Source organism: Galeopterus variegatus, unplaced genomic scaffold (assembly GCF_000696425.1).
Source record: "Galeopterus variegatus unplaced genomic scaffold, G_variegatus-3.0.2 Scaffold1, whole genome shotgun sequence".
NCBI lineage: Eukaryota > Metazoa > Chordata > Mammalia > Dermoptera > Cynocephalidae > Galeopterus > Galeopterus variegatus.
In genome coordinates, this window is record NW_007726112.1 from 1725316 (window position 1) to 1750389 (window position 25074).

Consider the following 25074-nt stretch of genomic DNA (forward strand, 5'->3'; position numbering starts at 1 on the left):
ATCTCATTTACCTTAAATCACCTGCATAAAGGTCCAACGTCCAAGCAGTCATACTGGGGGTTTGGGCTTCAACCTATGAATTTTTGGGGGACACAAATCAGTCCATAACAAGGGTGGCCAATGAAAGCTTCTCTGAGTTGATATCTGAGCAGAGATCTTAAGGATAAGAACACAGTCTGGGGTACAAGTCTTGAATGTAGGAGGAAAAGCAGGTGCAAAGTCCCTGAAGTAGGAAAGTGTCTGGAAATTTCAACTAACCAAAAGGAAACTGATAGAGCTGTGAGTCCAAAATTATTGAAACAAATTAACCAGAAAAATATGTATATGCTATGCATTTATGATTATACATACATACACATATGTGTAAATTTAGTAGTGATTGTTTATTTAGCTAAGTAATGTCATATATAATGACTTCAGAAGATATCTGAAGACAGAAACAATTTGGATAGAACAGAGGTCAATACGAGGGTACTTCAAGAAGTTGATGGAAACACTCTTATTTTCTTATAATTCTATTTTCCACAAACTTTTGAGTTCCCTCATATTTTGTAAAAAGAAATGTCATTTAGTATGCTTGTATTTTAGGCAGAAATTCGTTGTCGTTGTTAGTATCATTATCATTACTATTACCACTATGAGGATACTTCAAAACTTTGTGGAAAAATAGAATTAAAAGATAATACAAATCTTTCAACCAACTTTTTGAAGTACCCTCATATAACCTCACCAACCACCTCTGGCAAAATAAGACATATGTGAGATGAAGTCATCTTCAAAGGAGAAGTGAATATGTTTTTAAGATTTAAAATTTTCGCAGTATCAACATTCAGAACTGTGAAACAGACTCTCTCAAGCATTTTATGAGTTTTAAGCTTATTTATTCACTGTTCTTTTGAAGGAAATACGGGGAAGTCTAAAAGGTCAAGGAAAAGGTTCAGAAAGTTCGTGGACATAAAAGAGCTTTTGAGTTGAGTGGAAATAATTCAAGTTCTAGATTATATTTCTCTAATTGCACTCGGATTTTAAAATCACAGAAGATAAATCTTGGTAAGCTGTTTTTGAGTTTTGCCCAATTCTAAATAATTTAAAAAATAATCCAGGTCTTTTGATGATTCCCATAGTGCAGAGGAGTTTACCTGTCTCAGATTTCCAAAGCAAATTATGTTACAACTTACAGAAGAACATCTAGTCACAGATATACCTTGAGAAAAACATGTTCCAAAGATAAAACTGGGGATGTGGAATGAAGACTATACATTTTTCAGAATCAAACTGAGCCTTAAAATATAGCAATAATTAACACAGTAGGCACATATTGAAAGGATCTTTTCATAGAACTGCTAATCAAATATGCATAAAAAAGAATTTGCTTTTCATTCCCAGCATCCTTGTGAATACACTGAAATTATGTAGTAAAAACAGAATAACTTAAATCGTTATTAACTTTTATTCTCAATAATAAAAAGAATATTATTATTTGGTATCTAAATTAAATTTTTCATACAAATTATGATTATGTACTTGGTAGAGAAACTGGTATGTTAGGACCCTTTAAAGGAACAGAAAATAAAACTACGTCAAAAAAATCAGATAACTAAGATGGAACAGACAAATTTCTACAAAGACACTAATTACCAAAACTTACTCAGGAAGAAATAGAAAACCTGAATAGAACTATAACAACTAAAGTGATAGAATCAGTCATTTGAAAACTTCCCACAAAGAAAAACCTAGGCCTAGATGGCTTCACTGGTAAATTCTATCAAACATTTAAATAATTATTAACAATCCTTTACAAATTCTTTCAGAAAATAGAAGACAATACTTTCCAACTCATTCTATGGGACTGGTTTTGCCCTGAATCCATAACCAGACCAAGATGCCAGCTACAAATCAATATCTCTTATGAATATACATGCAAAAATCCTCAACAAAATACTAACGAGCCATATTCATCAATATATAAAAAGGATTATATGCCACAACCAAGAGGGTTTATCCCCAAAATACATAGTTGGCTTAACATCTGAAAATCGGTTAAAGTACTAAACGTTATTAAAAGGGAAAAGGACAAAAACCTCGTGGTCACAATAACATATACAGGAAAAGGATTTGACAAAATCTAGCACCATTTCATAATTAAAAAACCCAATAGACTGGAAATAGAAGGAACTTATTCAACCTAAAAGGCATCTACACAAAAAAATAAAAAAAATCACAGGAAACATTACACTTAATGGTAAAAGATTCAATGGTTTAACTTAAGGTCAAGAACAGAACAGAATGTCTGCTCTCACCACTTCTATTCAAGATTTTATTGGTGATTCTAGCTAGAGCAATTAAGCAATTAAAAGTATCCAGATTAGAAAGAAAGAAGTAAAACTATCTCTATTTGCAGATGACATGATCTTGTTTACAGACAATCCTAAGGAATTCATTTAAAAAATTATTAGAACTAATAAACAAGTTCAACAAAGTTGTAAGATACAAGATCAATATATAAAAATCAATTGTATTTCTATACAGTATCAATGAACAATACAAAAAGATCCAAATAAATGGAAAGACATTGATTCATGTTTATGAATCAGAAAACTCTATATTTTTAAGATGGCAATACTCCCCAAATTTATAAACAGATTAAATGCAATCTCTATCCAAATCCCAGATAGCTTTTTTTTTTTTTTTTTTACAGAAATCGACAAACTAATCCTAAAATTCTTATGGAAATGCAAGGGACCCAGAACAGCTAAAACTATCTTGAAAAAGAACAAACTTGGAAGAATTACACTTCCTTATTTTAAAACTTACTGCAGAGCTACATAATCAAAACAGTGTGGTACTGTCATAGGAATAGATATATAAGCCAATGGAATAGAATTGAGAGCTGAGAAATAGAGCCTTACGTTTATGGGTAATTTTTGATAAGAGTGCCATGACAATTCCATGGGGGAAAAACTTTCAACAAATATTGGAACAACTGGATATCCATGTGCAAAAGGGCAATTTCGGACCCCTTTCCTCACATCATACACAAAAATTAACTCAAAATGGATTAAAGATCTAAACTTAAGAGCTAAAAGTATAAAACTCAAAAAATAGATATAAATCTTCATGTCCTTGGATTATGCACTGGTTTCTTAGATATGACCAAGAGCACATGCAACAACAACAAAAAATATATAAATTGGACTTCCTCAAAACTTAACACTTTTGGGCTGCCAAGGACACCATCATGAAAAAATGAAAAGACTACCCATAAAATTGGAAAAAAACTTGCAAATCATATATCTTATAAGGGACTTACATTCAGGATATATAAAGAACTCTTACAACTCAATAATAAAAAGGCAAATAACCCAATTAAAAACTGGATAAGGAATAGACATTTTGCCAAAGATGCTATACAAATAACTGATAAGCACATAAATGATGCTCAACATGATTAGTTATTAGGAAAGCACAAATCAAAACTACAATAAAATACCAGGAACAAAATTGCAGGGGAAGAAATTAGGCATCCATTATAGCCTACCTAGTGTGGAATTGCTTGCCCTCAGAGATGCTGTAGAAATGGGCAGAAGCAGATAGTGTAGAGAGATTTAGTAGATAGGGCTCTCAGGCCCGGGTGTTGGACAAAGGAGGTGAGGGAAGAGAGCAGTCAAGGATCACACCTAAGTATTTGAATAGAGGAACTACATGAATGGTTGGTAGTGCTATTTACTTGGAGAAGTATGGAGGAAGAGCATGGAATTTTTTTTTTTTCTTAGAATTGGACAGTATTGATTTTGAAGTGCCTCTGATATATATGCAGGCGGAGATGTTAAAGGTTTAATATATAGATCTGGAGTTCAGAGAAGAAATCCAGGGGGGGTGAGGTGTGGCAGTGCTGGCAGGGGATGGGTCAGCCCAGGGAAATGTAATAGAAACTCTGAAGGAATGAAATGACCTAGGAAAATGGCTCTTCCTCAGGCCCCGACTAACAGCAATAAGAGCCACACCAAAATTTAAAGTAGAGATTAGAGAAAGATGTGCTGGCAAAGGAGATAGAGTGAGCCTTCAGAAATAGACAAAGTTTGCTTCTATCTTCAGTGTCACCAAAATGACATTTGTCATTCATGTTCTTATACATTATGTTGACCATATACTATGATCTTCAAAAGCTTTAGCTATCATGAAAAATAAATTAAACCTAATTAAAATAATATAGCACACCAATAACATAACATGCAAATAGTTATTAAAAAAAGCCTGACAATTCCTTTGAATAACTTTTGTTATACAGTATTGACTATAGAGAGAACTATAGAAAATTGCTTTCAGAGCTGAGAATGACTACATTCCCCAACTAGACAGTAAGAGCTTTATAGTTAGCAAGCCCTTTGCTTTGGTAAGGATCAAATTGCCTCACTTTCTCTTAACCTAAGTTTTGGAGTATAATCATTCTATCTCTGATATATTGCTTGGTTCTTAACTTTATTTTTGTGTTTGTTGTATGTTGTTGTTGTTTTATTACATGTGTAGTTTCACTTTCAATTATAGTATAGTGGTAAAATGCCTAGCCTCTAAAATCAGATGGAGCTGTATTTAAACTCCAGTTTTGCTCTGTGTTAAGCAAGTTAGTTTACCTCTCTAATTTCCATTTCCTTATCTCTAAAATTGTGTTTATAATAGTATTTATCTCAAAGGGTTGCTGTGAGGTGTTTTTTTTTTTTTTTCCTTTTTGTCTTTTTTACTGACCGGTAACGGGATCGCAACCCTCGGTGTCGTGCCCATACCGGGGACTGGCAACGGGATCGCCACCCTTCGGTGTCGCGCCGGTATTGGGGACCAGCAACGGGATCGCAACCCTCGGTGTTGTGCCTGCGCTGCACTCAGCCAGTGAGCGGGAACCGGTCTCCACATGGGATCCGAACCCTCGGCGGGAGCGCCGCCACGCTCCCAAGCAGCGCACTCTCCAGTGTGCCACCGGGCCAGCCCTGCTGTGAGGTTTTAAGTGGACCATACATGCACAGGGCTTGGTACTTACAAGAATATAGTAAATTATAACACTTCCTAGTACTGGTATAAAGCTACCTCAGACCTATTCTTTTTCAAAGCTGTCAGTCTTTGTCCAAATTTGATATTAGCTTATAAAGAGTATATTTCCCACCCTAATATTTCCTACACCTGTCTCTGTGACATTCACTCCAGAAACAAACATGACCTGAGGTGACAGTTGGAGTTGAGGCCTCCTCATAGATATCTGAAGAGCCAGCAGAAAGATGGGTGTGGTGTGTGTGGGAGTCCGTGTCATTTTCCTTAGAGTGACCTCATTAGCATCAATTCCAAATCAAGTGTGAAAATGAGAACAAAAGGACCTACTAGCTATTTGTGTGCCCACTTAATAAAACATATTTTCTCATTTGGTTTACCATGAGTGTTAGGGCTAACATCAGACATCTCTGTTCTGACGCTTGCTCCAAATTTTTCAGGACTAGACAATTAAATGACAGAAACAGAATCCTAACAAAGAAGAAGCACAAAGTTTTAAGAAACATCAGGATAATAGTGAGTCATTACTTGCTTGTGAATCATTTCTGTGAATTGTAATTTCTTGGATTCATAATTGAAATAATTTTCAGCTTTGCTTTAATAAGTTGAAAATGCAAATAATTAAAGCATAGTTAATTAGAGTGTTTAAGCAGTCTGTGAGTAACTATGCTAAAGATGGGCCAAATTAAATTTAAGGGCACTGTTAGGAATTAAGTGTTAATCAAGTAAGTATCATTTATGCATAGAAGAGAGATATGCTCTCAGAATTAATTTCTACTTCTGTTCAACTATTAGAGTTTAAAAATTATAGATCCCAAAGCTAACCTTCCAAAGTCATCAAATGATTATACTTCAATATTAAAACATTATTTGAAAGAAACATGAAAATCCATTTATTCATCCAATAGTTATTAATGGAATATTTTCCAAGCAACTGGAACTTGTTTAGTGTGTTTCATGCTGTGGAGAGGTATTTTATGCTGATTTACACACACGCATTCAAAACACTAGAAAACAATGACCCCAATGCTTTAACCATAGGGCTGAATCAGTACCCTTGCCTTGTCTCCACTTTTCTAGTACCAGCAAAGGGAATATACCTAAACAATCCCTTTGGAGGCAATGAGCAAGATCACTGAAAGGGGGCATAAACATTAAAGGAGACTATTAACATTCCTTGAAAGCCATGGTTAACACTTAGTTGTGTGGAATCTATTCTCCATGAAGTGTGGAGTACTATCCAAGCCAGCCACACGTACCTACCAGGAATTTGTAGACTAGGAGCTATGCCATTGAAAGGCACAGGATTACACTAACAAAGTGAATTCAGTGAAATCATTAAATTGGGATTTTGAATCTTGCAGAAGAATCATCCAAAGGGCTTGGTAAAAATTAAAACTATTAGCACCCCATGCCAGAGATTCTGATTAAGGAGGTTTAAGATACGGACTAGGAATTTGTTTTTTTTTTTTTTTTTTTTTTTTTGAGAAAAATAAGAAATATCAGGAGTCTAGAAAAGAAGATTGGCAGTTTTGAATGAAGGAAAGTAAACAATAAGTAACCGATGTGATGTTCCAGGTTAGGGGTTAGGGTGAGACTGGGTAACTAGTGCGGTGTAAACAATAATAGAAGAAGGGTGCATGGAAAAAAGAGCTCTCTGTAAAAAATTTGTAATTTTTTTTTTCTTTTCTTTGGACTGGTAAGGGGATCGCAACCCTTGGCTCGGTGTGATCCGCTCCACACTCAGCCAGTGAGTGCACCGGCCATCCCTATAATAGGATCCGAATCCACGGCCTCGGCACTACCAGCGCCACACTCTCCGAGTGAACCATGGGGCCAGACAGGAATTTATTCTTTAAATTAGCACTCTAAGTGGCTCCAAGGACCAAATCTTGATAAATATTTAAATGAAAGCATATCCTGGTAGAAGAGTGTGTATATGAAATTTACATGGACTAGAGGATAGAAAGTAAAGGTAGGTATATGCTTTGGGGAAAATTATCAAAAACAAGTTCACACAAAATCTGTCAAGTTTGTCAAGTTGGTTTATTTTTTTCATCTAAAAAATATTTATTGTTTTCCCACTATATCTCAAGCCCTAAAAATCAAACACAGCTTCTACCTTCATAGGTAAAGATCTATGCCTTATATTGTTCTTTGCCACACTTAGGATTTCTAATCCAAGCTCCAATTCTTTGTACATATAGACAGATCATAAATATAATAATGTTTCACTAAACTATCAGTGTTGGCCACCATACCAATCCCCAGCAGAAATGACCTTCCACTGGACACTATGAAAATACTACTGGCTTTTTGCTATCTAAACACATTTAAGTTGATTAAACATTAATCGTTTTCACCTCTAAGTAAACTTTATCTTTTATTCCCACTCTATCATGTGACCTAATGCAAAATATCAGAGTAGAAACATTAATTACTCCATTTTGTTTATAGACATGTGATTATTTTCAGTAGGAAGAGAAAAATGCCTAATTTAAATTCTTCCCATGATATTGGGGATAAATTTAACTATACCCAGCCTTACACCAGCATAATTACCCTTTCCAAGCCCTGGCTACATCACATGTGAGGTAGCTTACAAAGGTAACATGAGATTAGGAGCAATCCTACCCCAATCTGTGTCACAATTGCTATTCCTACACAAATGCAGCTGGCTCAACTAGATACACTTTTGTGCATTCACTCATCATATCTTGCGTGGTGGTGAGGGTTACTCTTATTATGGCAATTTGTAGTACAATTAATACATGTTTAAAATTGCGTTACAGATATTTTGAGTCACAGTAGGACATATGCTAAGCTCTCTGTATAGATTGTTGGCATTTATAGCTACTATGCACCCATATAAAATAAATGACTAAATAGGAAGAAATCTGAAATATATTACCAAGTATAACCTTCCTGGATAACATAAATTAGAGATTTAAAAGAGTAAATAACTAATACTTAGGATATTTTTGAGAAATCTGGTAAGGACCAGGATTATTATCAATGATATGAAAAGGAAAATGAGTAAGTATTTAAAAATAATTTGAAACCCTTGTTTTAATATAAATTTAATTATCTATAATGTACAATATTAGTACTAATTGTATTTATGATCATAAGTCATAATGTAATAGTTCAGTTATGGAGCAACAAAATAGCCAAAATGCTCCAAGTATAACCGATGAATTTCATTAAACCAGAATAAAAGTAAGCCTTAATTGTATATACTAGTAGCATAATCTGAAATTGAATTTCAGGTGGTTTAAGTAGATATTCAAAAATAGAAACAAAAAGTCCCAGTGTCTAAATTGATTTGGGAAACACTGACCTAAACTATTTATTTGAAGAATACTGATGAGCTATAATAATGCTAAAAGGTAACATTTATGGACTGCTTACCATGTGCCAAGCATAGAAATAAATTTTTTACTAGAATTGTCTCACTTAATTTAACCTTTTATAAAAATGGAGATTAATAATAGCTATGAATGTCTCAATGCTTACATAACTGCAGTAAGGAAGATTATATGCAAGGATACTTAAATAGGAAAAACTATGATATGTCATTATCTATAAACAAAGTATTATTTATTCTAGACTTAAAATAAGACATCCCCGGGCCAGCCCGGTGGCGCACTGGAGAGTGCGCCGCTTGTGAGCGCGGCGGCGCTCCCGCCGAGGGTTCGGATCCCATGTGGAGACCGGTTCCCACTCACTGGCTGAGCGCGGTGCGGGTGCAACACCGAAGGGTGGCGATCCCGTTGCTGGTCCCCAGTGTGGGCGCGACACTGAGGGTTGCGATCCCATTACTGGTCAGTAAAAAAGACAAAAAGGAAAAAAAAAAATAAGACATCACCAAGTTTTATTCATTTATTGAATTAATATCAATAAAGTTTCTCTAAAAAAACAATTATCTAGTTACTTTGGCATTCATGGTAAATGGATTCACTACATTTTCAAATTTTCCCTCTGAATAAGCAGGATTGTGTAGACATAAACTAAATATATCTCAAATGGAAAACAATTTCTACTACAATAGTACTATAATTTCCCCCTGACTGCCATGAAACAATATGCAATTTGTTATTAGTAGAGCTAAATAGAATTGAATTAAATACTTGGAAATTATTATAATGCTATTGTAGTAAATTACCTTTTATTCATTGATTGAAAATTATAAAATCAGTGGTATATATTCTGCACAAAGTTAGTTATAAATGATTGTATGGTGTACACACCCTTACATAGGATGCAAAGAGAATGTAGGAAGATGGTTATTTTTAAAAAAATAGAATTGCAATGTTATTAAGTATTCAGTGTCTAGTTATAAAGGGGCTCACTAGCCACTTGTCTTCTTATGGCCACCAGCATAAGTTTTGGTAAATTAAGGAAAAGAGCAAGCAAACTCATGGTCCTAATAAATGTGTGGAGTGGTGTATACATGCATCGGGGTGAATCGGTTAAAATAGCAGAAGATATTATCCAGTTGATCATTTTGTTCTTATCACATGGCAGTACTTTTATGTGACTAGACATCTACAAGAGCAGGTTGAGTTTCAGATTTCAAAATCCCGTATGGCATAGCCTCTTCTAGTCTGGTCTCTTATATTACAGGGGAGCAAGCTGGGGTGCCAGAGATTGACTTATCAAAGACATACAGTAAATTAAGAGAGGAGCACAAATCTCTTCTATCCATTCATCCTCCACCCATCCATCTTTCATTTCATACATGTATGCATTCAACAAGTATTTATTAAATGCCTATATGTGCTAGCCATTGGGGATGCGATGATGAGCAAAACTAGACGTGGTCCCTGGCCTTCGGGTAACTGTTTTTTTTTTTTTGTCTTTTTTTGTCTTTTTCCGTGTCCGGCAACGGATCGCAACCCTCAGTGTTGCCCCCGTACCGGACCGGGGACCGGCAACGGGATTGCAACCCTCGGTGTTGCTCCCGCGCCTCGCTCAGCCAGTGAGCGGGAACCGGTCTGTATGTGGGATCCGAACCCTCGGGCGGGAGCGCCGCCGCGCTTCCCAAGCGGCGCACTATCCAGTGCGCCACCGGGCCGGCCCCGGGTAACTGTTAATAATACACTGGGAGGTGGAGACACATTGGTAACATAATCACTCGAATACACACATGATTATATAGGAATGTGTAACAAGGAAACCTGACCTAAACCAGAGGGTCAGGAAGGGCTTCCCAAAGAAAGTAACCCTGGAATTGAGCACCAAAGACAGAATAGAGATGATGAGGCAAATGGAGATGGTGGGAAAAGGTGCAGAAGGAAAAAAGAAAAGAGTATTTGAAGAACAGAAAGCCCAAGACACTTGAAGTCTACAAAGTAATGACAGAGGAGCAGGGCTGGTGGGGTAGGCCTCTTCAGACCAGCCAGGTCCTGTAATCCAGATGATCATTTCTGGTCTTTATCAGGAGTCATGGAAAGCCAAAGAAGAGTTTTAGCAGAAGGATAAAGTTACAGCTCTCATCTTTGACAGTTTTATTTTCACCTGGGCAGTTGCCAGATTGATAAATGCTATTGAAAGAATAGGATATTGCTGTAGGTCTCAGTTGCAGTAAGTGGTGGCCTGTAGGAAGGGATGAGGTGGGAGAGATGGAGGATGGTAATATGTTAAAAAGGGGGCTTGGGAGTTGGTTGCCTTATTATTCATCTGGCATTTGACTGTTTCAAGGCTCTATAATGAGTTTGTTCTGAGAATAGAGTCATGTCTGAAAAACACAATTGTTTTGAAGGATTCAGATATAAATGAAATTTGTGTGTAGTTTTTGAACCATATTAAGTTATCTTTTTTAACTTAACCTCTTCTCTTGAGATTTCTAAGATGATCTGTATAGATCTTCTGGTCTGTATTCTCGTTGTAAAAATGTATAGTATGGATACAAAAATCACCTACTTTTGTTAATACCTCTCTTGAGATTTTTGAAGGTAAGGCTTCTGGCTGATCTCATCCAACCAAATGGGATGCTAAAATACATCACTGATACATCAGTAGAAATCTAAGCAAAGCCTGTGTGAGGAAACCCACAGGGTCTGGAATCCCAGCCGTGCAAGGCCTAGAGTTGTTGGAATCTCACTTCGTCCTCCTCAAAAACCCTTGATAACTCTTCACCACCTGAAGAATAATGTCCCAGCTACTCTGCATGGTCTTCCTCTAGAACCTTCATCTTCCTCTACATTTTTCTACCTGTTTTCCCTTCCAGGAAATCCAACTACCTGTCTAAGCCTTGATTATCCTGACTACAAAAAAAAAAAAAAGACATAATATAATACTTATAGTTATTAAGAAAGTAGTAAAGCAAGCACTTACTAAATGGCAGATCTTATTATATGAGAAAGAACAGATCAAGGTTAAGTTTAGGATTTATTTGCATTATTAACCTTCCTTTTAACAGTAGTGTGTTTCCTCCTTCCCCTAAGTCCACACCTCCGAAGGAAGAACAACTAGAGCGCTGACACTGAAGGATATTTTAAATGGGACATTTTCATATAAAACGTTTTTTCCAAACTGGATTTCAGGTATGTGAATTGTTTCTTCATCTTTGTTTTTGTTTTTTGTTTTTTTGGTTTTGTTTTGTTTTTAGTGCTAGTGTATCTCTATGGCAACTGAGGCCATATCATTTAAAATGGACAAAAAGAATAATTATTTGGAAAACTCTACTGCCCACCAAGGCACTTTTGACAAGACCATTCAGGCTAGATTTACCCAATAGTAATGAGGCCAATAGGAGTTTTAAAAGAGAAGTGAAAGTTGAGACCGCATTGTTGAAATAATTTGAATGACTCATTTAGCTTTTGAGAATGGGATATATGCACCAACTTAGGAGAGATCATGAGAATTTTGCCAAAAGAGAAATTCTTTCATTAATCTGGATAATCCGGAAAATAGACAAAATTCCACTCTGACAACAAACCTTTTAAGAGTCATAAAACTGGTATCTGCACATAGTTTTTCAAAATAGGGTGTTATCAAATAAGTATAATCAAATAAATGGAGAGATCAACTAATAGTTTGTGACATTATAGTTGTATATCTAAAATGCCACTAAACAGGGGCGGCCCGGTGGCGCACTGTTACAGTGCGCCACTTGGGAGCACGGTGGCGCTCCCGCCGAGGGTTCGGATCCCACATACAGACCGGTTCCCACTCACTGGCTGAGCGAGGTGCGGGTGCAGCACTGAGGGTTGCGATCCCGTTGCCGGTCCCGGTCCAGTATGGGCGCGACACTGAGGGTTGCGATCCGTTGCCGGACATGCACGGTGGCGCTCCCGCCGAGGGTTCGGATCCCACATACAGACCGGTTCCCACTCACTGGCTGAGCGAGGTGCGGGTGCAGCACTGAGGGTTGCGATCCCGTTGCCGGTCCCGGTCCAGTATGGGCGCGACACTGAGGGTTGCGATCCGTTGCCGGACATGAAAAAAGATAAAATGCCACTAAACAAAATTGAATATTTTCATTTTCCTCTTTAGCAAAAAAATTTATATAATGTAGGTTTCAAACTACATCAAACACAACCCACATGAAATTTACTTTTATTATTTCCAGAGAAAGGTACCATTTTAAACTAGTATACCCTCTTTGTAACTCAAAACCTTATTCTTAAACACCCTGAATCAGTTAGAATATGGCTGCTGTTTTTGCCATTAAATATGCCATCTTTGTGTGAAATAGAAAAAAATCATCTTTTTCTCCTTTCTACCGCCAACTTATTTTAAATCTGACAAATCAATATGTACTGGACAGGGAGGAAAAACAAAGTCAGTCCATGAAGAAAGAGAGGTTTCTTTTGTTTCAGATGTATTTCCTGGTAAGAGATCATTTCAACTTTTGTTTTCTTTCTTGTTTAAAGGACAAGAATATCTTCATCAATCTCCAGATAATAATATAATGCTTTATAACATTGAAACAGGAGAATCATATGCCATTTTGAGTAATAGCACCATGGTATGTACCTGACATCCTCCTCGCTAAACCTTTCGCAGCTCTTCACTGACCAAGAGACAAAGTTCAAATTCTTGACACCTGATCTGAGCCCAGCTTGCCTTCCCAGGTCCATCCCTCACTATAGTTCTCTAGTTCTCACTTCTAGTCATACTAAACTACTGTCCTTGCCTTCTTCTAAGTCGCCTAGCATCTTTCCTCCCCTGTGGCAATAGGAAGGCATTCAAAAGAGTTAAGAATTCAGTCCTTAGAGTTAGACACATTGAGATTCAGATCCTGGCTCTGTCACTTACTAGTTGTGGAATCTTGGGAAGATTCTACACTACACCAACCTCACTATGCCTCAGTTTCTTCCTCTGTAACGTGGGAATAATAATCCCTTCTTTGCTTAACATAAGAATTAAATAAAATAACATTTGAAAGTGCTTAGGACTGTGCCTAACATAGAATAAATGCTCAACAAATGGTAGCTATGCTGTAAGGACACATGCTGTTCTGTCCTCCTGGGTTCCCAATTGTCCTACTCTCTTCACACTTAAAAGCATGCTAATTGCATAAAACCAAGCTCAGGTAATACTCTCCTCTGCAACCAACAATCCTCTCATTTGGATCATACAGCATTTGCAATGCCATATTGAATCTCTTGTACAGAATTTTTAAATTTGTAATATGTTACTCATTTACAGGTTTAACATTATCAGCTTGAAATTACAAAGTATATCCTATTTGCTACATCTTCCCCCCAAAGTGACTAGTAAATTTCTCTGTATACAGTAGGTACCGCATAAACTTTTTTCAACAGCATTGAAAGTATATGTATCTAAGAGTGTACCAATGATATGATATTCTTTTAGAACTGCAAATTTACATGGCTCTTTGTTATTTTTTTCTGTATTCTAATCAAGTTCTTCATAATTTCAGAAAAGTGTGAATGCTTCAAATTATGGCTTATCACCTGATCGGCAATTTGCATATCTAGAAAGTGATTATTCAAAGGTATCAACTATTTAATTGGGTATATCTCCTACTAATCCACAGAATCGTTTATAAAAATAAGTGAAAGCAAAAGTCTATCTTTATCTCTAAATATCCAAGAAGCTAATGTAGATTCTAGATGAACCCAAAAGTCACAACTGAAACACATACAAATAATACAGGATTTGGTATTCTTGTCTAGTTATCATCAATTAGTGGAAAGTACTTTCCTCTGAGGGAAGGAAACTTCATTTGGGGGCACCGATATCTATCAGAAAGGGGAGAATTATCCTTGTATTTCTAAAACTATTTGTATCATAATCTATTAGTTAATATGTATTTTAACCTCATGAAAGTTTATTATTATTGAAAATGGAAAAATCAAGGTATAGCATATTTAACTCACACACTCAAACACAAAAATATATAGTCAGTGGTAGATCAGGATTTAAATCTGTGTCTTCAAAAGCCTGGTTTCGAAGTATTCACACCAAACCAGACTGTTTACTGTTACTTAATTTCCCCTTCGTGAATGGAGTTGCAGAGGGAAGGTAATCACCATCTTATTTTTTTCTTATACTGACAAAAGTGCAAAATAATTACTATCAAATTAAACTTCTAATACTTATTTTCAAATTAAGAACTTTTCATTTTGACTATCATTTCTTTATATCCTACTCAAGATGCAAAATTCCCTTAGTACATAAAATGGAAAGTCAGTCTTACTCCTCCCCAGTTGCTCCGTCAGCTGATTATTTTCCAGTGGCCCAGGCCCTGTTCTCCAACAGTCTTCACAAAGACACGTTTCAACCTGATGGAGCTCATTTGCCAAGAGTCTGAAAGCCCTTTAAGAAACAGAAACCAAAATAATATCAGCATTATTCACTAACCACAGTACAAACATACAAGAATCATGCAAGAAACATACAAGAAAAAGAACAGCTCTGTTCAGAAGAGATTATAAGCTAAATATCTCCTATTTAGTTTTTCAATTTTTATTTTAAAAAGTACACTCAATTATAAAAAGGCAAGCACTTTGCAACAAAACCACATGTTGAATGTAATTCTCTTTGCCCAATGCTAAAGGGTATCATTGTAATGAACTACACAGGTACAGGGTAATTCTTACAGACTGTGAAAATCATATTTGTTTTACTTCAATCCATGTAAAACGTGAGGGGAAAATTCCTAGGATAGAGAATGTCAAAGATAAGCTTTTTATATTAGGAAATGTCTTTGGATATGCTTTTTATGGAGTGAGGGTTGAATCACTGCTGAGATTGGTTCTGGAACTTGAACAGTAAAACTCTTTAAATGAAGACTTGTTTGGAATTAAAACATATCTTTCCTAATGTCTTGTGAAAAATAGTCCTTTTAGTAATTCTGAGCCTTGAATTAGATGACCTATGATTATACATTATTGACATAAGCTTTTTTTAAATTATAATCTGTCTTTGCCTCTCTTTCTTCTGACAGCTTTGGAGATACTCTTACACAGCAACATATCACATCTATGACCTTAGGAATGGGTAAAACGTCACCTTTATTTATTAAGACTACTTAAATCAGATATCTGGACTTTTTCATTCCAAAAATTTGGGTTTGAGGTTAAGACTACATTATTTTGTTACAATCTTAGTTTCTTACTTTTTTATAAGATATGTGTACCTATGAAAGTTAAGAAACTCAAGAAAATACTTCCGTGGGATAGTCACCTCTTTTTATTTAATATTTTGCATTTTTATACACAATATTGTTTTGTTTTTCTGAATTTTGAAGATCAAATTATGGATATGTTATTTATGGAAATAAACATATATAGGAAAAGTACAAAAACATGCATGGCAATGAGACTATTTTTAGACAGATAGTTACTTCATTGGAGAGAGGCAGAGGGGAGAGAGAAGAAGCATTAGCTGTGTCTGAACACATACTTCATCAATTAATTTAAAATTAATCATTTTAAAATGGTAAAAATGCTAAAATTAATTATTTTCAAAATGGTAAAACATTTAAAATGTTAAATGTTCTCTTAAATTTAGGTGGTAGATAAATTTTCATTTATTAAATTATTTTCTTAATTTATATGTATATTTTAACTATTTGAAATATTTACCATTTAAAATAAAAAATTAAATGAATGTACAGGTAAGCAAAGGACTGAGGGAAAGAACTCCTAGCAAAAGGAAGAGTATGTAAAGACCCAAAGGGGAGAGAGAGCCTGAGTGTTCAGGAAACTCAAAGTAGGCCAGTTTGGTTGAAATTGGAGGAGGGGTCCGCTGACTAGTGGGAGGTGTAAGGTTGGGAAAGAGTTGAGCCCAGGAGCATGGGCCAAGTAATAATGAGGAAACCATTAAAAAGAGCTTAGATCTCTTTCTGATGACAATAGAGAATCACCCAAGGGTTTTAAATGGGAAATGACATGATCAGATTTGCATTTCAGAAAAATCGCTCTGGCTAAGTGTGGACAATGAATTGGTTTAGTTACTCATCTTAATATGATATCCTCTTTGCTTTATATAAAAGGAAAAAAATAATTATTTGGCTTGAGGAGGTACTGAAAAAAATCTGGTCTGTTTCCCCCTTTGTCTAGCAAGAGCACAAAAACTCAGAAAAAATTATTTATCTACTTCTTTTAAATGTTCAGAAAAGAATAACTCAGATCTCCTTAAACTGTCAAATTAAGAAATAGGAACTGCTTCTTAAAGTAGAATCTAAATCCATCTAATGAATTCTGAGTCTTTTTCTTCTCTGTATTCACATCATCAACAAATTCAAGAAGTATTACTGAGCACCTCCTTATGTGTAAAGCATATATGGCAGAGATACAAATGAGTCTGTGGTGCTGACCCCACTGTCAAGAAGCCTTTAGACTAGTAAGGTGGGAATCTTAGTCTTTCACTACAATTTCTTAAGGCTTTAACCATGTCCTCATTTTTCTTCTAATTATTTTGAAATTCTTTATGTTGAGGTTCACCAAACCGAACAGCATTCCAAAAGAAGATGACAATACTAATATTTTAATCAGAGTTTTACAAGCTTCATTGCCTAGAATCACATTAAAAATTTAGCCTTTCTGCAGTGAATTTAATCAAACCACTCTTTTTTGTTTTTTGTTTTGTTTTGCTTTCTGCACAACTATCTAATTTTCCAGATATTTTTGTCAGGTAATTACAGCATAATTTAGGAAGTGAGGGATGACAAATTTGTTGAGATTCAAGGCATAACTGAGTACCACGAATTCCAAGTCTTTTCTATGCCTCTAGAATCTGTAAATATCTAGCACAGAGAAAATGAAAATGGTTTTGGTTTCAAGCTAGGAAAGAAACACTGAGATGACAGCCTTCATAAAGCAGCCTCCTCTTGTACCATAGTTGCTCAGAAAACAGCAGCTATGGTGGCTTGCCAGTCATGAAGAGACGTGCACCAAGATTTTTAGCTTGGCGCCTGACTACATGATTCCATAGATAATTTCACTGCATATAGAACACTAAAACCATGTTAGGTCAAAAGTAACATGAACACCGGCTTGAGACAGAATTTGGGTCATTCCCTTGACTGTGCCCTCGCATCTCTTTCAGTATGTTCTGGACCTCCCAGGGGCCTAGTGCTCACATACTGCCCTCTGGCGGCCAGGATTTCAGCTGCAGCACCAATGGCCACCTTCCTCCTGAGCAGTATCGCTCTTTCTCCAGTCAAAACTGCGCTGTGTTCCTCATTGCTCACTAGGCTTCATAACACATGACCTAATAAGTTAAATCAAGGCAATGTATATTACAGGGCTTCACAGGTGTCCAAGTGTTAAAAAAAAAAATGGGAAAGATAGAAATGTCAGATGCGTGTTAGGTCCAGATTGGAGAGTTTTGTTTTGTTTTGTTTTTTTTTTTTTGGAGGAGGCTGGCAAGAGAGTCATTCTTGAGGCTCCTCAAATTATACTTTGGAGGCATGTCTTGCTTTGCTTTTCCACAGAAGCAGTCTTGATGAAACTAATAATACAGTTTTCAAGAAGATAAAAGTTGAACTTAGGCATGGCATCCTATGGCTCTTTAACACATAAAAAATCTGAATACATTCTTTCTGAAGTACTACAAAAGCTCCACAATGCAAATCACTCAACTGAGTACTTGCAGAGGACTTTAGGCATCAAAGAGAGATTTTTGGCCAATAGTATATTTGAAATTTCCCCATGGGTGGAAGACTCTGGAAACTTAAGGCAGACTGCCCAGTGTAAGATCTGTTTTTCAGTTTAGCTTGAGATCAGATGTTCCTTTCCTTTTCCGATTTCAAGTCAGATCCCTGGGGAGATTGTCAAATGGCATCTTATTTTCAAAAATTTGAAATTCATATGCATTCGCAGAGATGGGGGTTGTGAATGAGAATGTGGAAGAGCACATATTAAACTTCAGCACAATTATAGATTTTCAGAGCTGGAAGGCAATTCAGTGACCATCTCAGTCTGGTGTGTGCAAAGTTTACAGTCCCAAGGGTTAAAAAGACTTGAGTTTCATTCGAGGTCTGCCAGGAAGTAGCAATACAAGCTGAAAGAGTCATATCCTCTCTCCCAACCTCCCATTTATTTTCTATAAAGTGAGGGGATTCTATTAGATAATCTCCAGGAATGTTCCCACTCTCACATTCTATAAATGTTTAATCCATTTACCTCCCTATAAAGGTCAGAAGACTAAGACTCAGGAAAGTCAAGTGACTTTTTAAGTAACTAGTGGAAGAACGGCAGCCACCGCCCATGTTTCCAGTCCCACATTCCTGCAATCTTTCCCTTAGCTTTTTAGAAGCAGAGGGAATGAGCGATAATTTTCATTGTTTGTTTATTTTTTCTGTTTATACAGATTTATTTTTATTTTTATTTTTTTGCATCGAACAGCAAGGTTTGTTGTTTTGATTTTTTTCTTTCTCTCCTTCTAGAGAATTTGTAAGAGGAAATGAGCTTCCTCGTCCAATTCAGTATTTATGCTGGTCGCCTGTTGGGAGTAAATTAGTAAGTGTTTAAATTATAGAAATGTTTAATCATTTAAATAAAAGAGGAGCCATTTGATTTTGGCCTTTGTTACATTTCACTGCCTAAAAGAAAAAAAAAATACATTCATGACTATTTTAGTGGTTAAAAACGAGAAGAGTCTTGATAAATTGAAACCCATCTGAGAATTCCGCAAAATCTCAAGCTCATGGATAGACTTCTTTAAATATCGCAGTCAAAAACTTTATCCTTATACTCAGCCAGAATGCGTTGTGCCAGAAAGCTCAGGAAAAATATGGTTTTCACAAGTTTCCCAGACTAGCTTCAGACAACATGAAATTTTGTCCAAGCTCTTATTTAAGGACTCTAAATAAAGATAAGATCTGGCTAGCTATTAATATTCAGAGATTTATCTGACTTCCTGTCAATATCTATAATAATTTATTTGTATGATAGGACAACTAATATAATAGTAGACTTTATTCTTTGTTTGATATAGACTTTAAAAATCATAACTGATTTTAATGTGAGGTTTTTTTACCTATTAAAATGATATTTTAGTTGGAAGTCTTTTTTGCATCTGGATTGCCACTCTTTTCAAGATATAAGGTGATAATTAAAACAATTATACAGTCCTTGCTGTATTTGTTATGGAATTTCCCCTTGTTGACTAACTTACCACCACTTCTAGGCATATGTTTACCAAAGCAATATCTATTTGAAACAAAGACCAGGAGATCCACCTTTTCAAATAACATTTAATGGAAGGGAAAATAAAATATTTAATGGAATCCCAGACTGGGTTTATGAAGGTAAGCTGTATTCTTTTACTACTGCTGATGTTTCAGGCTTTTAATTGAAAATAATTTTAGATATTTAGTGAAATTTAGATGAGTGGGATCTTATTTCGATGAATAGTAGCATTTCTGAAAGCTTTTATGAGATTATGAATAGGACGTGCATGTTCTAAAAGATCAAAATCTTGTTATCAGAAGACTGGTAGAATTTATTTTCATGAACATTATTATGAAGTGGTAGTAATGTTTTATATTTCAGGAAAAATGTTCCTCAGTTGCTGTGTTAGTACATTTTTTTCATATTTGTTTTTTCTTAAAAAATATTTTTCCCCAAAACTAAGCAACTGTCTACGTTATTTTACAGGAAAATATTCTTAGTTTTTTATACTCTATTGAATTTTGTCCTCATTTAAGTCATGTACAATCCAGGAATTAACTGAACTTTAAAAGGTCTTCTAGTCCCTATCTTCATTAAAAAAAAAAATTCTCAGGAGAGAATTTTAATTTCAATGTTTATGGCACTCTGCTGTACAATTACAGTTCTTTCTGTTTTGGCTACTTTAGGTGACTATAATAAAAACCAGAACCTTCCCTGAAGGGAGATAATAATTATTGCTGACATGTTTATTATTTATTTTTAAAATTACATTTCTGATTAATGTCCATTCCTTACAAGACTAATCGATGTTTGATATAGGGTGTAAAGTTAAACTATTTCTCTTAACTCAGACTTATTTTTTAATAACCAAAGTATAGCATATGTTACATCCACATTAAACAAATTATTTCAGTCAATAAATAGCTATTTAGAAGTATTTGCAAGGATTCTAAGACTAAGATGTAATTATAATTAATATGCTAGCACTTATTTTTCAGAGGAAATGCTTGCTACAAAATATGCTCTCTGGTGGTCTCCCAATGGAAAATTTTTGGCATATGCAGAATTTAATGATACAGATATACCAGTGATTGCCTATTCCTATTATGGTGAGGAACAGTATCCTAGGACAATAAATATCCCATACCCAAAGGTATGTTAAATACTTTTAGCAGACACTTATTTCTCTAGTGTCAAAATGAGCAACCATTACCATGAAGAGAGGTGGGATCAACAAGTTTGGAGAGATCCTTATCCTTGTGCATTGTAAGGCAAACATTGTACTGTGCTCTATTATTTATGTGGACATCTGTTGCTTTGGACATCTGGTTGTGCTCGATGAAGTAGTCTTTGCAAAACCCATTGCAGAATCTTTGAAAAACATATGGTCTAGATCATGGAGGAAAAACAAGCTTAACTTAATTTTAATTTTTTTTTTTTTTCATATTTCATGCTCTAAATTCAGGGTAAAGTTCTGTTTTGCAATTCCCTCTTGAATTCTCATGCAAATGCAAAGTAGAATGGGAAATACAAATGCTGGATTAGATGTTGCCGTTAGGTAGAAGTAGGAATGAGTATTGTCTTTTCTGGACATACAAGGTAGGTGGTTTGTGAGCCTCTGTTTCTCCCTTGAGGGAATCAGGGTGTGAACCCAGAGTTTCTTGTGTATTTAGCATTCTAGAGTTGCTGTCATACATACTTCTCATTCAGTCCCATGTCTAGAGAGAGGAGACCTGACTGTGCAGTTGGAGAATGACCAGGTCACAGTGAAGAAGCATCATATCCTGAGTTCATTTCAGAGAAGAGATCTGAAAGAGGGCAATCAAAGCATAAATGCTTGCACAAGGAATCAGATGTGATTTTAGATTGCAGTTCTTTGTCCTTTGGTCCCTAGTGTTTTTTCTCACCAAAGAGAATGCCATCATGGGTGAATCCAGTGGATCCCTGTATGTGACAGACATGGATGGATGTGGCATACACATGAGTGGATTCTGAAGCAAGCCAATGTGGCCAGAGAGAGAGAAATAGAATACTTATGTTACAAGTCATTTGAGAAGAGGCAATGGATAGGAGAGGAGTGTTTTAGTTAGGAGACCCCTCAAGGGCTGTGTAGAAAGTCTGAAAGCTGGAGATGTTTGGAAGTGAAAGGCCTGATACTTGGCACCAGAGATGTAAAAGAACTTGGATCATTGGGAGGATCTATAGGAGTAGGAAGAGAGAGGAAACTCAAAATTGAGAAATAACTGACCCTGACTGGGAAGTTGGAACCCAATTTGTCACATTTCTTTGAAGACTAAAGTTTCTGAAACGTCTGGCATTGGATGAAGAGGTGGGACAATTCCAAAGAACCAAGGAAATCCCAGCTAACCCTACGAGTGAAACAGAGAGATCCTAGGAGAGACCTAACAGTTCTTTAGTTGAATTTAAATAGCACTGAGTCACGAAGACTGTGTACCTAAGCTTTGTGATTATAAATTTTACTACAACTGTAAGATTCTCTTTATCTGCAGTAAGATAACAGAGGGACTCTAAAAAGCTGTCTAGGCATGACCTATACTGTCATGGAAAGTCAAAGCAAAAAGTATCACAGAAAGCACAAAACAGAAAATGTAAATCCCGTGGACACTTTATTTGGAGGTAAAATTTCCCTAATATTTTGGGAATAGTAGTAGTAGTGATGCAAGCAGCTAGGATACTGAGCATTTGGTGACTGTCCTAGATTATACAGCAAAAGTAAAAAATACCTTTTGTCTATTTCTTCTTTCCACTCTCCTCCTAAACTGATCCCCCTCCATACTCCTCTTAGCACAGAGTTATGACTATTATTAGAATTATCCTAATAATAATAATGACAGAGATGTGTCTTGGAAATCAGAAAAGAGAATATGGATCACAGAACTGCATTTTTATATCAAAAGTATTTTTTTCTATAAATAAACTCTCTCATTAAGCATTTAAAATATGTGTTTTCACTTTAGTTGACATAACATTTCTAATTGCCTTGCAAGTAAAATGGAAGTTCCTGGTCACATTATAAATAGGATGTCTTCAACAGTAATATAATTAACATTATTAGCTGATAAAAAATGCCGAAATTCCTAAGGTGTCTTTAAAATGTTGGTGATAATTGGAATTTTATCAGCTTATATATCTCCATTTTTTTGGCAGGCTGGGGCTAAAAATCCTGTTGTTCGGATATTTATTATTGATACCACTTACCCTGGGCATGTAGGTCCCATAGAAGTGCCAGTTCCAGTGATGATAGCCTCAAGGTAATTAAGCTCAAATCCTTCCCATCTTTTTAACTGAATTTTTAACACTTTGACATTTCTTAATCAGGGTTTACCCATCTTTTCTAGTGAGTTTATGTTGTACATCCTATAAGCAAAAATAAGTAAAATTAGCATGCACAGCTAAGTAAATACATGCTAAATTAAATATTACAAACAAGTTTCATAAACTCGTTTTTAAAAAGTAGCCCTTTTACACATGTAAAGGTGACCACGGTGATTAATCTAAGTGCAAAGGTTCTCAGATGTACAGACGTAAACTTTGAATAAGTAAAAGACAGTAACATTTGTTTATGTCCTCAGCCTGGCTTCTTTCAAGTCTGGCCTACATTCTCTCAAGCCAGAGTTTGTGGATCTATGTGTAACACATGTGCATGATAACCAAGAGAAGAGAAGCCAACCCTCTCCAAATATTGGTATTTTTTTCACTAAGTCGCAGTCTATTCTCAATTATCTGCTTTTGTAGAATTATGTTTGGAGATTAACTGTAGGCAGACAGGGATTTGAAGCATTCTCATGACCCCAGCATGATGCCCTATGTAGATTTCGTCTGATTAGTCTTGACTGCACCAACCTCGCAGCCTGCCAGTCAGTCCTCTGTGGTCTTTCTGGTTGAAGTGGAGAAGGGAGAAGCCCTGCCTCCTTAACACTTCCCAGCACCTGCCAGGCCAAGGCTTGTGTCTTCTCCTCCTGCTTCATGAGGGAGAATCAGCCAGGGCCAAATGACTGATTCCTATTAATGAAAAGAACCCCATCAGAGGCCTCTGCTGGCCTTGCCAAGGTGAGTTCACTCACCTGGATGGACTCATCTTGGATAGTCAAAAATGACATTAATTTTTTGAATTATCTGCTATTCCCCACCCAAATGTAGTTGATGAAAATTTGAATGAATACATCATTTTTTTTAAGTGTCATTCTCTTTAGAGAGCAAATGCAATGGTGGAAAGAGCACTGTCAAAGAAGTCAAGAGGCTTGTTTGAACATCACTAACAATGTGGTAGTAATAGCTAACAAATTTTGAGCACTCGTTACACAGCAGTCATAGTTCTAAAGCACTTTAAGCACTCTCAGCTAATCTTTACAGCAGACTTTAAAATTGGTAATATTATTATCCCATTTTATATAGAAACAGAGGCACAGAATGGTTATGTAACTGGCCTAAGGTTTTATAACTAGTAGGACATAAGGCCAGGATTCGAGCCTGAGACCCCTTTCAGCTCTTTGATTTCTTTCACACCAATGTCCAAATTCTGTGGTTCATTTTATGTTTATGTTCTCTACAAAATCATCCTCAGAGCCAAGTAATCATTGCTGCCAATTATTGACATCTAGATGTGCCAAACACTATTTGAGTTATTTCATATATATCATCTGTGATTATTTCGCTAACCCAAATTTCAACACCCGACCATGGTCACAGCTAAAACTCAGCTTCCAACACAAACCCACGTGGAGACAAAGATGGTCTTTTCACCCTACTGGTGAATTCTCTCTCTCAACTAATTAAAAAGTGAAAATTGAGTTTACCTGTGCAAAATAGCCAGTTTAATGCTTTCTTCCCCTTTGGATTGACCAGTAACATTGGCTTCATGTCTTAAATTCTTTCCTAAGATGTAAAAATCCAAAAATAAGGAGAAAACTCAAGTATGAAATAATTTCATTAGATGAATGAACTCTAGATAGTCTTTAAAAGTCAGCAGATAGATTTAAACTTTCTCCAGAGAAAGGAAAGTTTTATCATCTTTATCTACTGAATAAGTATTCCATAATAATAAAATACATCTTTTAGAACACAAAAATTAAGAAATTATCTGAATGTGACATTTATTAGTTTACGATTGTGACTATTTGTTTTGATTTATTTGCAGTGATTATTATTTCAGTTGGCTCACATGGGTTACTGATGAACGAATATGTTTGCAGTGGCTAAAAAGAGTCCAGAATGTTTCAGTCTTGTCTATATGTGATTTCAGGGAAGACTGGCTGACATGGGATTGTCCAAAGGTAAGGTATATTAAAACGACAGATGTGTACTTCTGAAGATGAAAGCACAATAGTGGGGACTCATTTATAGTTAACATTTTATATTATAAAGCCAGAATCACTGCATTCAACTCCTGATTGCTATGCAAAAAAGCACTGTGTATTCA

At 35.8% G+C, this 25074-nt stretch overlaps 1 protein-coding gene across 1 annotated transcript in view; it reads left to right on the forward strand.

The window, feature by feature from the left end:
• Positions 1-9840: 9840 nt before the first annotated feature.
• FAP (fibroblast activation protein, alpha) overlaps positions 9841-25074 on the forward strand; it is a 53674-nt gene continuing 38440 nt past the window's right edge. The window contains exons 1-10 of the mRNA XM_008593709.1: positions 9841-9874; positions 11487-11585; positions 12918-13012; positions 13931-14005; positions 15461-15513; positions 18908-18980; positions 19651-19771; positions 20633-20787; positions 22803-22906; positions 24793-24928. Coding sequence (XP_008591931.1) covers positions 9841-9874; positions 11487-11585; positions 12918-13012; positions 13931-14005; positions 15461-15513; positions 18908-18980; positions 19651-19771; positions 20633-20787; positions 22803-22906; positions 24793-24928 — 945 coding nt within the window. The remainder of the gene's footprint in view (positions 9875-11486; positions 11586-12917; positions 13013-13930; positions 14006-15460; positions 15514-18907; positions 18981-19650; positions 19772-20632; positions 20788-22802; positions 22907-24792; positions 24929-25074) is intronic.